The 17,753-nt window shown below is 46.5% G+C and overlaps 1 protein-coding gene across 1 annotated transcript in view; it reads left to right on the top strand.

Annotated features, from left to right (window-relative positions):
- LOC135373691 (uncharacterized) overlaps positions 1-17,753 on the top strand; it is a 78,292-nt gene that overhangs the window by 44,794 nt on the left and 15,745 nt on the right. The window contains exons 13-15 of the mRNA XM_064606774.1: positions 4,735-4,859; positions 6,878-7,010; positions 16,012-16,136. Of these exons, the coding sequence (XP_064462844.1) occupies positions 4,735-4,859; positions 6,878-7,010; positions 16,012-16,136 (383 nt within the window). The remainder of the gene's footprint in view (positions 1-4,734; positions 4,860-6,877; positions 7,011-16,011; positions 16,137-17,753) is intronic.

Here is a 17,753-nt window from a genome sequence, read left to right as displayed (position 1 = left end):
AGGAAATAAAACATATACCACTACAAAGAAGATATTCGTAATCAATATGATCACAATCAAATTACAAGTTGTGAGAACCATGTGAGAACCATCATTGCAACAGACGCAAGGAAATAATGAGAAAAAACACAATCAACAGCTACAAATAATAGAAAGCCAAACGTGCACACCATCCAACACGTAGAGAAATAATAGCTAATCAATCTATCAAAAGGAGAAATATTACAATATAGCACAGACTTAACACTGAAGAACAGAGGAACACTCTAAGCGGCGACATGTAAACAACAACAGAGGAAAATAATCTATTATGAACCATCATGAAATCGACCAACATACAATTTTCATTCTAACAAACACTACAAATCTTGATGGAGATATCCAAGACATAGAAAATATGCAATGTTTACATCTCCGTTTTCACTCTTTTCCTTAAAGCCTGGAGACTTTATGTCTCTATCTAAATGACCAAGACGAAGCAACTCCCATGCTTTATCACCCAAAGGGTTGGTGGCTAATTCCTTCGTCCAGCAAACAGGGCGTTCTAGAGGTCAGATAAGATAGTTCAAAGGCTATATATTTTATTGTGCCACGCAAATAGATGTCGATATTATTCGCGGGGATCACTATATTTTCGTATCCTTTCCTTGAAACGGAAATCTTCAATCAAAGTGGTTGAGAAGTCGACTAAGTTTGTACAGATGCGATATTATTATTGAACATCTAGAGAAAGTCCAAATTATTAAATGGTAGCAACAATACTCAATCAAAAAACGAGAAACAAATTTAATTACATCAAGTTTGGTAATATCTTGCAGCAGAAAGTTCTATATGGATGAACCACACAGAAAAATCAAATGTGAAACACAACTCAGAAATATCAGGCATTCCCAACTCAGACATTATTTTTACTTATCTCAATCGAGTGAATAATTGAAACAAATATGACACAATTAATACATCATGCATACATAATGTCCAACTCATAGAATATCAGTCGAACCTGAAACAAAACAATAATTAATTCAGACAAATCATTTCTAAGCTAGCAGCGTGAACACACCGTAGAATCTGTACAGAAACTTGCCATTTTCAATGAATAAACATGATCAACTAGTGGATTCAAGCGATAAAGTGTGATGAAACCCGACGACCCCCAACACCAACATCAAGTTAGGGAGGGTCGGGCTCTAGTATGGCCTTGTGCATAGAATCATTGAAAGCGCACATTTTTTTCTTACTCATCACATCTTTTTGTAAATCGATTTTCATAATTCTCATGGCATGTACATATTAAGCCATTCTAAAAAAAATTATCAATAAAATGAGCATAGATATGCTTTTAATTAAGTGTAGACGCGCACTTGAAAACAGGAGAGACAATTGTTCTACATTGAAAAGATAGACAGATTTTGTAATCGCTACCATAAGTCATGGGAAGATGTGATAAAACACTGATTCGAAAACGAAGAGCCGCGAAACGAAATATGATAATTTGATCTGACTGCTTTCTTGATGAACGCAATGCCCATTGCAATGATTACAATTACATCTGCTCTAGTGTATTTCAATTCTTCGTTAGCAAATCTCAAAATCTCCGCCATCAATCCCAGTGGCCCTTCCGACGTTGACGACGTATTGAAATGCAGCGATAATGAAATCGTTTCGCGGCTCTTCCTTTTCGAATCAGTGTTTTATCACATCTTCCCATGACTTATGGTAGCGATTACAAAATCTGTCTATCTTTTCAATGTAGAACAATTGTCTCTCCTGTTTTCAAGTGCGCGTCTACACTTACTTAAAAGCATATCTATGCTCGATTTTTTTAGAATGTTATTAATATCTACATGCCATGAGAATTATGGAAATCGATTTACAAAAAAGATGTGATGAGTAAGAAAAAATTTGCGCTTTCAATGATTCTATGCACAAGGCCATACTAGAGCCCGTCCCTCCCTAACTTGATGTTGGTGTTGGGGGTCGTCGGGTTTCATCACACTTTATCGCTTGAATCCACGAGTTGATCATGTTTATTCATTGAAAATGGCAAGTTTCTGTACAGATTTTACGGTGTGTTCACGCTGCTTGCTTAGAAATGATTTGTCTGAATTAATTATTGTTTTGTTTCAGGTTCGACTGATATTCTATGAGTTGGACATTATATATGCATGATGTATTAATTGTGTCATATTTGTTTCAATTGTTCACTCGATTGAGATAAGTAAAAATAATCTCTGAGTTGGGAATGCCTGATATTTCTGAGTTGTTTCGCATTTGATTTTTCTGTGTGGTTCATCTATGTAGAACTTTCTGCTGCAAGATATTACAAAACTTGATGTAATTAAATTTGTTTATCGTTTTTTAATTGAGTATTGTTGCTACCATTTAATAATCTGGACTTTCTCTAGATGTTCACTAACAATATCGCATCCGTACAAACTTAGTCGACTTGTCAACCACTTTGACGAAAGATTTCCGTTTCAAGGAAAGGACACGAAAATATAGTGATCCCCGCGAATAATATCGACATCTATTTGCGCGGCACAATAAAATATATCGCCTTTGAACTATCTTACCTGACCTCTAGAACGCCCTGTTTGCTGGACGAAGGAATTAGCCCCCAACCCTTTCAGTGATAAAGCATGGGAGTTGCTTCGTCTTGGTCATTTAGATAGAGACATAAAATCTCATGGCTTTGAGGAAAAGAGTGAAAACCGAGATGTAAACATTGCATATTTTCTATGTCTTGGATACCTCCATCAAGGTTCGTAGTGTTTGTTAGAATGAAAATTGTATGTTGTTCGATTTCATGATGGTTCAATGATAGATTGTTTTCCTGTTGTTGTTGTTTACATGTCGCCGCTTAGAGTGTTCCTCTGTTCTTCAACGTTAAGTCTGTGCTATATTGTAATATTTCTCCTCTTGACAGATTGATTAGCTATTATTTCTCTACGTGTTGGATGGTGTGCAGGTTTGGCTTTCTATTATTTGTAGCTGTTGATTGTGTTTTTTCTCGTTATTTCCTTACGTCTATTGCAATGATGGTTCTCACATGTAGGAATATTTATAATACACCTTGTAATTTGATTGTGATCATATTGATTAGGAATATCTTCTTTGTAGTGGTATAGATTTTATTTCGTCTTGTGTTCTTGTCGTTCGTGTTCCGTGGTCTTCCGTACATCTAACGGCACCCATCTTCAACAAACCAGGGCAGATATCATCAGAGCTGGTTGTTGGCTAGGAGCGTGCTATGGGGTGAAGTTCATTTTTAACATATCTATTTTCTGTGTTGGATTCATAAAACAAAGTGTTTGTAGTGTCTCTTAGAATGAAAATTGTATAGTGTTCGATTAGATTATGTCACGAGGATGATTTTATGATAATTAAAATGATAAATTATTCTCCTTTGCTTTTTTGTTTAAGAATAACTTCTTTCTAGTGCTATAGATTTTATTTCCTCTTGTGTTCGTGTCCCATAGTCTTCCAAGGTCTCCGCTGTTCACAGCTAATTACATACAACTATCAGAACTTCCCACTATTGCACTGATGGTTCTCACGTATAGGAATATTAGGCTTTTTATAGCACAACTTATACTTTTGTTTATAATCATATTGATTAAGAATATCTTCTTTGATTAAATGTGGTGATCGTTTCTCGTTTTGCTATTATTTCCCTACATGTTGGATGATTGGTTCTATATTAATGCTATGTGTGGATTTCTGGATATGTGGATGTCTGCACTATTCACTTCAATAGAAATTGATTACTTAAATTTGTGTCATGTTGGAATAGGAAACTTAGATTCCCTATTGCGCTCGAAATTACTTACATCTATCGTGTTCTCACATCTCAGGCTTCTTATAATAAAACTTGTAATTTTGATTGTAATCGTATTGGTTAAGAACATCTTCTTTGGTTAAATCGTGTTCTCCCTTCTGATTCACTGAAAACTTGTGTGTATGATTACAGTTAATAAGAAATATTGTGTTTGATCTGTGATACCTATTCAATTTTGTTGTATTGTACCTGTAATAAATATTTCTTTGTTACACGTATTGTTTCTCTTCTGCTTCAGGTTTTTTGGCTGGGTTTTTCTCCTCCACACAGAGTGACAGCATAATTCCTAGCACTATTGACTTTAATAAATACTTGTACTTTTGTGTATGGCTATCCTTTGTATGTAAACAGCCTACTGTACACCTGTTGTAGCTGAAAAAAAATTATGATTGAAGTCGACACAGATTGAAAAATGACAAAAGAAGTCGACCCAGGCTGAAAAGTGTGAGCTGTTAAGCGCGCACGCAGCCCTCCGTCCACGCGCTACCCACCGGTAAGCGCCTCCACCCGAGCGCCGCCCGGCGGGTGCGGGAACAAATACGTGACCCAAGTCGGCCAAGCCTCCAAAATGTCGAAAGAAGTCGACCCAGGCTGAAAAATGTGAGGGTAAGGGCGCATGCAGCCCTCCCCCCGCCGATAAGCATGTGGACAACCCTCCACACACGCGCCGCGCGGGGAAAAATACGCGCAGGGCTGAGGGCATGGCGCAGGGGTCCATGTCGTAGTTTCGCCCTGCCGTAGTTTTGGCATGACAGAATACTACTTGCCGCTTCCAAACTGGCGGAAAAAGCTGCTTATTCGCTCGTGCGCAGCTCACTGCGTTGTTCATTCGGCGCGAACCGATGTTACGTGCCCCTGTAGTTTAACAGCTATTTCTTCACGATGTTTTCCAGTATGATGCAGTACAGCCAGAATTGTCTTCAGGACACGCTCAAACAACAAGGATGCGATTCCGAAGACTTTTTGCAGGGGTTCACTCGGAAAGTTGAGACTCAATGTGGAACGTCCAAGTCGTTCTGTAAGTACAATAAAAGAAGAATGAAGCAGGGATAACACATAATACGAGGCTTGGGACAACAGTAGTCTTTGTAAGTCCAGTGATAAATATCCCTCCGGCGATCAAAATCATTACATTGGGACATTGCAGTGGGACTTAATGGTAGTTGAAATCGAGGAGGATCGCCAGACTGTCAAGCTGAATGTCAACGGAAACGAAATCAATGAAAACGAGATCAATATGCAAGCAAGAAATTAAACTGAGAAGAAAAAAGTGTTTTATCGGGAGGCCTCGCTTTCTTTTTCTCGGCTATGTTTTACATTCCCACTTGCATTAAACGAGCCCTCAGCTGCTTGTAGTTCTAGCGGAAATACCTTTTCCTCTTGTAATTTAAATCTTAGCGGAATAGCTACTCCGCTATTGAAACAAAAATGTCAAATGCTTTGGCGGTTTTATGTTGCGGATCCAGAAGTACCAGAGAGTAGCACACAGTGGCATGAAAGAAGAGAAAGAAACAAGGGAATTGCGTCATCTTAGCAAATGACAAGGATGCGCAGAAAAAGGAACAGTGCCATCGGGAACCAAACCCAACACTCCTTATGTAGAATACGCGTTTAATTTCAACAGAGGGGAAAAAATAATTGATTCTCGCACACGATCACGTTCTTTCATATTTGATGTTGCTGTCGATGGTTGCACATCTGGAAACATTTCACATACAATGTGCATTTACTTTATTCATTGTAGTTGTTTTGTAGGAAAAGGAAACATATAGAAGCGTCGACCCCGTGTTTGTAGTCGACAGACCATCCTCTCGCAGATAGTGCGCAGCTTTCCAGTGGCTCACATCATATTACATCACATTACATTATTGGTTACGTACTGCGAAAATGATTATTGAGAGAGGTCTAAAATTTTCACACTGCAGTCTTCTATTCAGGAGGTAAAGCTTCCCACGTGTACTATTTCTCATTTGTCTCGCTACTGAAGCGCGTAACAACGTACAGGGCTGGGCAGAGGTCTACGGAAGACGCTCTGGCGCATTCCTTCCTCAGAGTCAGAGGGTAGCAGCGAATGGTACCTTGCGAACTAGTACGTGCATAGGTAACGCAACCTCTTCTTTGCAAGTCCGTGCGGTACCTTACACTCTAAATCTTTTCACACCTTTAAAGGTGTAATAACGTGCATGGCGCATAGCTTTTTAGGTGTAATTTTCATAACACCATAATGGAGCACGGTTTCGCACAAATTTTCTTTACTCGAGTGTTGTCTGTCCTCAAAAATTGAGTGCACGAGTGCTTATGGGAACTAGCGTGCCTTGAAGCATTACGAAACTGCAACATGCAGAGGTAGAGGAAGAAGAACGGCACTCCCGGTGTGCACGGCAGCCGCGTCAGCCGGGATAAAACATAGCACGACACAGCAGTGTTCCAAAAAGTTATCATGCTGCTTTGCGGCGCGCACAAAGTAGCATTTTCTATCTTCCCTGGCCGCCATAAAAGACTGCACAGCACGCAATCACATTAACACTCCGCTGCCCTCCCCACAGAAGATGTGGCGGCTTCAAGCAACTTGGATGTTAATCGCGTTTTCCCACGATCATCTCATCTGTATGTGTTTCAGAAACGAAGAACGTTACACCCATTTCAGGTACGACGAAGTACAGTAAAAAAATACAGAAGGTATGAAACACGGTATCCCCCTAACAAAACGGAAAACACACGGAGCGTATGGCGCGTTTCCCACTGTTTATTTTTCCGCTGTTATGACGTGGAACGGACCGAGACCCTGGCGAATGTGAGAGCGGTATGTCACCACAAACTCGATTTTACATCCTCGCCCTCTTCTGCTGCGCAGAAACCTACAAGCAGAGCAATAATATAATGGCTACTGCGGTGCAATGCCGTAGCAGCATTTCTTGGCACTGGGCATCTAGTAGCAGTTTACTGGGGTTCCTTCACGTACAGCGTACGCCCTTCTGAAATCCTTCCTGTATGTTGGTTGGGCCATCTTACATGTACAATAATTTTTGTTTACAGGCTCTGCTCAGTGTAATAACAACACGTTATCCCATGCCCAGTTTGCGTGCAGCGAGAGATATATGCAGATCCATGTGCTGAATCCTGAAAAACCGGGACAATTGCGCCCGGATGCTCAGAAACGTTACTGCTGGTAAGCGCTTTTTCTTTTACGTGCAAACCGCAGTTCCATAGCATTTTTGTGATAAGCGTCAGACCACAACAGCACCAGCAGACGGCGCCTGTGTCCACCCAACACCACAGAGTGCACCAGAGGAAGCCTGCCTCAGATGCCGTTCACCTCGTGTTTTAAGGCCCAACCGCATTAGTCAGCGCATTATCCAGCGGCCTGCAGTGGCGTTTGGAGAGCGGCAGAACGATAGAAAAGCAGCGACACCACCGAATTCCGAGGGGTGCGGATATCGTGGATGGGCGACTGCTGGACGAAGGAAGCGTCGGAAGCGGCGCGAGCAAGTTGCCCATCAGGGATTAGCCGTGGATGGCGACACGCGGAACTGCCCAGAGTGCTCGCGTGGATCGCGTTCAGCAGAGGATCAGATGCTGCTGATGTTAACCACGTGATTCTTGTGTGAGCGTGCAAAATGCAAAACACGAAGGGAAGAGTGCAACAGATTAATATCAAATGAAATGCTGTGTTCGCCCCGTGTATTTGGATGTCTTGTGAATAGCGAGGCACAACAAGTGGCTCTGTGAGTGCGTACCCCTGCACTTATACCATATCTGTGTTTCAGTTTTTAAAAGTATGTAATGTTTTATGGCCATTGGTTATGGGAAGGAGTTCGTACCGCACGTTCTGCAAAGTTATAGATACGTTTTTAGTTCTCCTTTAACTCTTTTCCACCTTGTAATTTCACCATCACTTACCTAGTGTAGCATATCGTCAGCATCGACAATGAGGAAAATAGCGCAGAGCGCGCGACCTATAGCAACCTAAGCGATCGTGTCCAATAAACCAGTTGTTGTTGTCACTCGGGCCGTTCACTTCATCCCCCTCGGGCTCCTACATATTTGGTGACCCGGAACACCCGCCGATGTTTGGCACGAGCCCGCCTTCTGATCAGCCTTCCGCTACCCTTCCACCTCCTGGTATGGCCAACTTCTTCTCTGTACCACCCGTGGCACACGTCGCCGTGCGGCTTCCCCCTTTCTGGACCTTCAACCCGAAGATCTGCTTTTTGCAAGCCGAAGCACAATTTCAGCTGGCAGGTATTACAACTCAGGCGACGCAGTACCGACACATTGTCGCTGTTCTGCCTCCAGACATCGCCTTGGAGGTAGGCGACGTTCTATCCAGCCCACAGGCTGACAGCCCCTACGACCAGCTCAAAGACGCTATTCTCCAACGTACGACGGCGTCTGAGCGCAAGCGGCTGCAACAACTGCTCACAGCCGAGGCGTTAGGCGATCGGCGGCCTTCCCAGCTACTGAGGGCCATGCAAGCTCTGATTGGTGACCGTGCAGCAACGTTCGACGATTCGCTGCTACGCGAACTCTTCATGCAACGCTTGCCGCCGCAAGTTCAAATGATTTTGACCACAGCTTCAAGCCTTTCCCTTTCCGAGCTCGCACAGCACGCTGACAAAATCACGGAGGTCACAGGCCCTTCCGTCGCAGCTGTTTCTGCCCTTTCTCAGCAGGCTCCCTCCGCGCCTCTCCCTTCATTTTCGAGTCAGCAGCAAATCGAGGAGCTTCGCGCCGAAGTGCGAAACCTCTCCAGTATGGTTTCTGCCCTGTCTCGCCGCGCTCCCAGACGAAGGCCCCAACGGCCACGTTCCTCTAACCGCTCACGTCGCCGCAGTGCCTCACCAGTTCGCGACAATTCCAAGAGCTCTGGATTCTGCTGGTATCATGAGACCTTTGGCGATGCGGCTCGCAAGTGCCTGAAGCCTTGCGCATGGCCGGAAAACGCGGCCTGGCAACGCTGATGGCGACCTCCGTTGCTCCACAGTTTACAGAAAGTTGCCTCTTCTACGTCCAAGACCGGCAATCCAGGATACGTTTCCTCGTCGATACGGGAGCTGACGTCAGCGTTTTGCCAGCCTCCCCTGCTGACCGTTTTCGGAAACCCCTGTTTCACCTGCTGGCAGTCAATCACACTGGCATACCGGTCTACCAACAGAAGTCCCTTTCGCTAAATCTAGCCTCCGGCGATCCTTTCGCTGGGTTTTCCTTGTGGCAGCAGTTAAGGACGCCATTCTTGGGGCAGACTTTCTGCATCACTTTCGACTGACCGTGGACGTTTCTCGCCGCCTCCTCCGCGACTCTACCACGTCTCTTGCCGTTGCAGCGATACCTGCTTCTCCTCGTTTGCCGCTGTTTGGCTCGGCTCTAGCCCACCTAAAGTCTCCCTTCACCGGGCTGCTTGACCAATTCCCCTCCCTCACGCGCTCTCCGGACTGGACGCGACCCGTGCAGCACGACGTGGTCCACTATATTCAAACCACGGGACCGCCTGTTTCAGCGAAGACACGGCCGTTGCCTCCGGAGAAGCTGTGCATCGCCAAGCAGGAATTCGAGCATATGCTCTCAATCGGCATCGCTCGCTCTTCTTCGAGTAGTTGGTCTTCAGCGCTCCACATGGTCCCCAAGAAGACAGGCGACTGGAGACCATGTGGCGACTACCGCGCACTCAACCTAGCTACTGTGCCAGACCGATATCCTCTGCCCAGACTCCACGACTTTGCCGCAAATCTGCACGGGAAGAAGTTCTTCTCCAAGATAGATCTAATGAAGGCATATCAAAAGGCAAATCCCCGTTGCATCAGAAGATATCCTTAAGACGGCTATCACCACCCCATTTGGTCTTTTTGAATTTCATCGTATGCCGTTTGGATTGCGGAACGCCGCTCAAACGTTTCAAAGATTTATCGACAGCGTCCTTCGCGGCCTTCATTTTACCTTTGCGTACATCGACGACATTTTGGTTGCCAGCTCGTCTCTTGAAGAGCATCTCGCGCACTTGCGTCTCGTTTTCACCCGTCTGGCAGACCACGGTATTGTCATGAACATACAGAAATGCGAGTTCGGGCAATCGTCGCTGGAATTCCTCGGCCACATGGTCTCGAGTGACGGCATCGCGCCTCTTCCCGCCAAGGTCGAAGCGATCGTGAAATACCCGGAGCCCAATCTTTCCGCCAGCTCAGACGTTTCCTCGGGCTCATCAATTTTTATAGACGTTTTATTCCGCACTGCGCCCACACACTACGCCCGCTGGAAGAACTCCTCCGCGGCGCCCACCACGGTGCGCGTACTCTGACGTGGACCGAATCAGCCCGCCAGGCTTTCCAGGGTATCAAGGCCAGTCTTTCTCACGCGACACTCCTTCACCACCCTCAGCACGAAGCCCCAACAGTCCTAATGGTCGACGCCTCAGGAGTTGCAGTCGGCGCTGTTCTCCAGCAGAAAATCGATGACGTCTGGTGCCCCATAGCGTTTTTCTCGAAGGCCCTCAAACCGGCAGAGGTCAAGTACAGCACCTTCGGAAGAGAGCTCCTGGCAGCGTACCTGGCCGTACGCCATTTTCGTTTCTTTCTCGAAGGCAGGAAGTTCACTCTCTTAACCGACCTTTCGATCTGCAAGCATCCGCTACTCCCCGCGGGAAACGCGCCATCTAGCTTTACTTTCGGAGTTCTGCACCAACATCGTGCATGTGAAGGGCTCAGACAATAGTCCCGCTCACGCACTCAGCCGCATCGACGCAAAACACGGCACGACTTGTTCCTCCGAGGACATTGCTCGAGAGCAGCAAGCGGACGCCGAGCTCCAAAGCCTCCGGCAGTCTTCCTCCTATCTGTGCCTTGAAGATTTCGAAATTCCCGGTTCCTCCCTCCGTATCATGTGCGACACTTCTACAGGCCGACAACGATCATTCGTGCCTTTGTCACTCAGAAGAACTGTCTTCGAGTCGCTGTACCGCCTCTCGCACCCAGGAATTCGCACCTCACAGGAGCTCGTTGCTGAGCGTTTCGTATGGCCCAAAATGCACGCGGACATACGAGCCTGGGTTGCTTCCTGTCCTGCTTGCCAGACCACCAAAGTCTTTCGTCACACCACAGCTCCCGTAGGACGTTTCGCCCCTCCCGACGCACGTTTCGACGTGGTGCACTTGGACATTGTCGGGCCACTGCCACCTTATCAAGGGTTTCGCTACCTACTGACAGCGGTTGACCGCTTCACGAGATGGCCTGAAGCCACACCAATGCCTGACGCCTCAGCGCGAACGGTCGCTTCCACCTTCCTTTCATCGTGGATCTCTCGGTTTGGTGTCCCATCTAAAATAGTCACCGACAGAGGCCGTCAGCTCGAAGCGCACCTTTTCGCCGCCTTCGCGACGCTCTTGGGAACATCTCGCAGCCGCACAACCGCCTATCACCCTGCTTGCAACGGCCTTGTAGAACGGTTACACAGGCAGCTCAAGGCAGCCATCATGGCTCACGCAGACCCTACCAACTGGGTTGACATCGTTCCCATCGTACTCCTCGGAGTCCGTTCTGCCGTCAAGCAAGACCTCTCGTGCAGCAGTGCTGAGCTTGTATTTGGCACCACGCTTCGACTCCCGAGCGAATTCTTGCATCCGTCAGCTCAGCCCTCCACAGCCGCACCAGAATACATTGATCGCCTCCGCCATACCTTCGCTCAGATTCGTCCCACGGATACCCGTGTACCCTCCAACCGCCCGCACCACGTTCCCCACGAATTGGCCACGGCGTCTCACGTTTACCTTCACCCTCCATATTCCGGTCCGCACCTCGTCTTGTCCCGTTCACCCAAGCATTTCACCATCTCGGTAAACAGCCGTAAGGACACAGTCAGCATTGACCGCCTGAAACCCGCCCACGTCGACAACGAGCGCCTCGCCGCTGCTGTCTTTCCCTTCACGACGCCTTCTCCGCCGAAGACCAAACACGTTCGTTGGTCGGATGCCTCTTCGCCGTCTCTGGAGGGGGGGGGGTTATGTAGCATATCGTCAGCATCGACAATGAGGAAGATAGCGCAGAGCGCGCGACCTATAGCAACCTAAGCGATCGTGTCCAATAAACCAGTAGTTGTTGTCACTCGGGCCGTTCACTTCATCCCTCTCGGGCTCCTACACTAGCTTCGCGCATCATAGCCATAAACCCCATAGCCATATAGACCAGAACAATCCAACTCATCACCATCATCACCTGTGTTCATGAATTTGACAAATAATAAAAGTGTTTATCAAATTATGCGGATTTCCTTTCCTTAAGAGGGTACGGAAACGTTCGCTGGGGGCGCCGTCAATCCGTTATTGTAGAAACGTTGCGTGACGTTAGCTTTAGGCGTTTTACGACAGCGTCGCTTGCCACCGAGAAAAACTCGCGTTCTGCCGCTCACAGAACGGCTCATACGGTTGAACCTTTAAAGGAATGAGTGAAACAGGCGGAAGGATGGGAATCATGACCGAGGTGTCCGACCTTGCAATTGAAGGACGATAATTACGTAAAAGCCACTACGGTAGGCTACACAAGCACAATCGCTAAACAAAAACAATGAGAGTAAAAGGTTGAATCCTGGCGCCTATGGGCGGCGTGCAGCGCCTATAGGCGCGCTGCTGCTCGTCCCCCTTGTGAAGAAACTGCACAACTGCTCTAAGAGAAATTTGGCGCAAGCATACTGCACCGCGCACGTTTGCATTCACGTTTCGTGCAAGCGTTCTCGTGGGATTGCCTCATATTAGATATAGTGTGTCCAGTTTACGAGCAGGCGCTTCCTCGTAAGGGTAAACCGTATGTAATTTTTACCACATAACGCGTGTGTTGTTTCTATTCAGGCAAAGTGCCTCAATAGCTTTAGATGCAGAGGGCCCCGATGTTTACCCATTTGCCGCAATCCCTGAACCCGTGAAAAAATAGGTTCTTTCTTGGCAACAATCTTCCTGGGTTCCGTATAGTTATTTCCAGAGTTGTGAGCAAACCCATTGTTCGAGAAGTCGCGGTTATTAGAAAAGCTAAAAAGGCTCCTTAGTATGCCTTCGCACTGATCGAGTGGAAACAATTTTACGTTATTTATCATGTTCCTAGCGCTGTTGCTCTTTTAGTGATGAGATTTTTTAGTTTCCTAACTTGTCGGGAAACTGAAAACCCGAGGTATAGAGGACGATAACAGACAAACACGATTTCAAATTTCCACACAACGTCAAATTCTACTTCCTTCAAAGGAAAATATGGTCGATCCATTGGTGGATCAGACGAAAATGTGTTAATGCTGCAAAAACCTTCACACGACCGTACACAACGCGAACGCAAGACATTATTCTCAGCCGAACGAGCCTTTCGGGGTTCCTCCAATTCAGCTTGGCGGCGTCATCTCGCAGCGTCAGCCTTCTTTCGCCGCCGCTTGCTTGCTTAGTAGGGGGAGCTCCTTCGCACAACCTTAATAACCCATGGCGCGCCTGGAACAACGCGCCACGCCATTTTAGCGTGGCGCGCCACCTTCTTCTACGGCGCCGCGGCCGCCAGTTGTGCTGGCATTGCGACCTGGAGGCTTTATATATCAGTAGATCGATTTCGAAATTCAGTCAAATCGATTAATTTCGTGCAAAAAAAAAAAAAAAAAAAGCTCGTTCTTCATATTTTCCACTACTTCAGTGTGTGAAGCGTGGTGAAGGAAGTGGTAAATCTCGAATCCGCAATACGCGCAGGCGCGAAGCGAGCCGTTGACTTTTCGTCCATGACCCGATTCATTGCGAATATTTGGCCCAAAATACTTTCCAAAACGTTCTTCGTTTTCCCCCATACCAATACCTTCCGTGGTGTGTGAGATGATGACAGCTTTCTCATTTACTGGCGACGCGTTCTATGCTTACTCTTTGACTGTACCTTTGACTTGCCGCATGGGGCTAATTGCGGCAACTTTTCCGCATACGCTTCGCGTTAGTAAGCTTGCAACCATTGTCAGCAGTCACCACAGCGCCTGTCGCGTTGGGAAAGTGGCTCTCAAATTGATAGTATACCTAGTATCAATACATCCTCTCGCGCTGTGACGAACATGTGGCATAACTGAAACCTTCGTACGCATTGGGCTGGCCGCCAATACGTGTGCGAGTACACGTCGGGATGTGCGGGTACGGGTTGCACCAATGGCATTGCTGCGGGCCGTGCTCCCGCATGCGCTGTGCGGCTACGGGTACGAAATTTCGTACCCACGCTCATCTGTACCTATATTGCGCATGTTGCTCATCTTGCGCATGAAGGGAGCAAGTCACAGCGGTCAAGATCAGCTGCACGAGAAAAAAGCTAGGGGGAAGTGGGCATGCGCAGACCGACCTTCTTTCTCAACCTCCTTTGCCGTCTCTCCACGTGCTTTTCGTCTTTTTCTCGTTCCCCTCCCCTCAGTCACAGCTTCCTCTGTTTTTCCTTTTCCTTTCCTTCCTTTCCTTTTTTTTTTCGCGCTTGCTGTAGAGTAACATGCGTGTTGCTCCATAGCAGAGAAACAAAGAGCGGTGGTGGTTCATAAAGCAAGTTTATTTATCCTCGCGAACTGTTCAGATAAAGTTACAGTACATATCTTTTAACGTCTTGTAACGCAGGTTTCACTGGAGCTTTAGGTGCTTTGACACCGAAGAGCAGTTCGCGCACACAGTATGTAAAGGTGTACAGTTTTCGAGAACAGCTGTGCCAGGTGTGTCGTAGTTGCCGATGGCTGCGGGAGCTCTCAAAATAGAATAAAAGTTTTTTGATGATGCCTAAGTCTGAACGAAAATCACTGTTATAAATTGATGTACCTTTCGTATTTGAAGACCAAAGCACACCTGCCACAAATGTTCCTAGATCACACTGAATGAACGGCTGCGACGTGCATGAGGGGCAGCTATAGCATAACCACACATATAATTTATTAGCAGCATATCCGAAACGCACAAGTAACGGCAACGCACTGCACTGACGCCCCTAACTTACAGAGTTACTCGTAAATGTTGTACGTAACACACTTCACACGATAAACCTGTATTACTTCCTTCGGAAACAAGAAGCATCCAAACTTGTCTTACCATTGACCTGCGGAACATCGGAAGAAGAGTGACTGCCTCGCGATTTCTGCTTCCTTTGAAGGTGCATAGATTCCCTGTCATGCTCGTCTTTCCACTGTTGTGTTGATCAGCTGGATGCGCCATTCCATTTCACACTAGCTGTTCCCCACAAGCTAAATCTGAAGCACTCAAAACCTTAGACGCTACCCGCTATCATCTGCGAGCACAACGGTTGTAGACCGAGAGAACACGCATGGCCGGACAGACATGTTTCCTCCGTTCGACCGACCGTTCGGATCCTCGCGCCTGAATCAAATGACTCTCACCCAATCAGCGCGAAGGAAGACTGATGTCAGTTATTGGAGATCAATGAGCATCCTAATATTTACACATATATCACGCAGCCACTTAGGGATACTGAGATAGCTGCGCCAGTGGCGAAGATATTTTGGAACCGGTGTGCTTCGCTTTAGAGCCGGCGGCTGGCTGCACTGCCTAGAAGTCGCGCCATTTCCTTCCTTCTTCCCTCTACACTAACTGCGCATGCGTAGCGTGGCTACAGACTGGCCACGCCGCGATCCTTGTCTAGCGAGCACTCTAATGCTAACGCATTAAAATAAAAAGGGCAAACTGAAATTATATGTCGCCGCTGCCATTCAGGTTAAGGGCGGTTTTTATGAAGAAGGTGCAGTTCGGAGCCGTCGGGTGCTCGAGTGGCGGCTGACTTCCACAGAAATAATTTCCAGCGTGTCATTACGTGCGGCGCGAAGCATCCAAGCCCCCTTTTTTTTATAAAACAAGGTGATGGACAGACACGGTAGCTGGATCACTCCTTGTGAATTTCCCTGTCTCTCAATGCAGTCGCAATATACGACCCCCAGAATGTTTGTGGTTGTCTCCCGCACGGCAGCACGGAGGTCGCTCTGCACACTGCCTATACACATTGTTTTTTTTTTTTTTTCGTCTACGTAGGTTGCCGCTCCCAGCGCCGAAACAGCTGACATCTCTCCGCCGCCATTGTATTGCTTATTTTACGCTACCTGATCCAAAGTTTTCTTTTTCTTATTATCTTCTTATTATCCACCAGGATATGTTACGAGTCCCTGTAATTAAACACCAGTTTCTCCACCGTCTTTTCTAGTATGATGGAATACAGCAAGACTTGTCTACCAGAACTACTCAAACAACAAGGATGTGACGACACGGGTTTTGTTCAGCTCTTCATCCAACGAATAAATAGAAAATGTGGAACATTTAAATTGGACTGTAAGTACAATACCCATGTATAATACTAACATAGCTCATTGCTTCTGACAACAGTCGCCGTTGTCAGTCTAGTCACAAAGGTCGTTTGCCCCCAGTGGGGATAAGCGACCTTGGGTGGCATATGGTAACATGACACAAAACGAGTCAGTATTCCAGAACCGCAAACGCCGTACCCGAATTGTAACACCATGTAGTGGTATCCTGCAAAACACGAGTGACTTCACAAAAACACGCCAAAACAATCGAAAATCGGTTGCTTCATCACAACAAATGTAAGCAAAGAAACAAAAAAACGTAAGGTAAAAAGGAAAAAAAATCCCGCAAGTTCTAGGCACCTTTTTTTTTTTCTTTTCCTTTTTTGTCGTTTAGACACGACAAGGAGATTATGTAGCTACAGAACTATCTCACATTAATTAATTAAATCTTTACTCAGGGAATTCCGACCAAAACTAATATCAGTCAGAATCTGTGTTAAAATCGCTGAAAACTGTTTTATGTGTCAAAATCACTCGCGCGTGCCGTGAAGTATTCAATGCTGAATTCCACTATGCGAATGAGCCGGAACGAAGACTGCGCCCTACTAAAGCATCACCTTCGCCGGTGGACTCTTATCAGGAAGGCTAAGTTCGATCAGTACCAATATAACTTGAAGAAAAATAATCAGAACGTGTGTATTGGACAGCAGGCAGCATCGTGTGCAGCGCTGTCCAGTGGGCGCTTTCTGATTACTGATCTGTACTCATCTGGGCCGACTTCAGGAGGAACTGTGCCTCAGACAGCACAGCCGGTGACAGGATTCGAACCCGTGTCACCTCCCAGTCTCAGCGTGGAAAGCGATCATCCTAACCACTATGCCACGGGATCTGGTGAACGTCGATTGTCCAGCCTTCCTCCCGAAATTTCCTCAATATAGTTGAATAATGAATTTTAGGTTATTCGTCACGTTGCGGTTACATTCTTCAAGCCGTCCCTCGACGTATAACGGGCGTATAACGGGCGTATATGACGGGCGTAAAACTCGACTGCACTTTCGAACGCGCAATGAAATTCGTGGATTATTGTTGAAGTATTTTAGTAGTGTATTATTGGAACTCCATGAAATCAGGAGGAGTGTGACAGTTTGCGCTGATATAGTGAATTACGGGCCGATCAAATCTTTGTTCTGAAGGTCGTGATTTAGGCGCCTCGAGCTCACGACCGCACTTGAACAATGCGGAATAGCAGGCTGGTGGTGCAGCGAAGACTGCTTCCGCACCGTCGTACTTGACAATTGCTTCGTTATATGGATCACAACGCGGAGAATATACTACGCCGAGATCTTCAAGTGAAAGCAAAGCGAGCGCCATCCGGCGGCGGCGACATGCTGCACTTCAGCGGTAGGGTTCCGATGAGGCCACGAGGTTAGTTATGCTTAGCTGGGCGGACACGCAGGCGGTTGGGTAGTCTATTATCAGGTCAGATCAGTTGAGGTGTTGGCATTTCTTATCCTGTTTTGTATAAGTTCGCTGATGGCAATTTCCTGCATGGCAATTTCGTGGGCGTGACTGCATTTTCGGCAGCTTATTTTCAATCGGAGGACCACAAAACATTTATGCCCAACATTTTATTTGGCAACAG

The sequence above is a fragment of the Ornithodoros turicata genome, unplaced genomic scaffold (assembly GCF_037126465.1).
Source record: "Ornithodoros turicata isolate Travis unplaced genomic scaffold, ASM3712646v1 Chromosome29, whole genome shotgun sequence".
NCBI classification, from domain to species: Eukaryota; Metazoa; Arthropoda; class Arachnida; order Ixodida; family Argasidae; genus Ornithodoros; species Ornithodoros turicata.
This window is presented reverse-complemented; position numbering and strand designations above follow the sequence as displayed.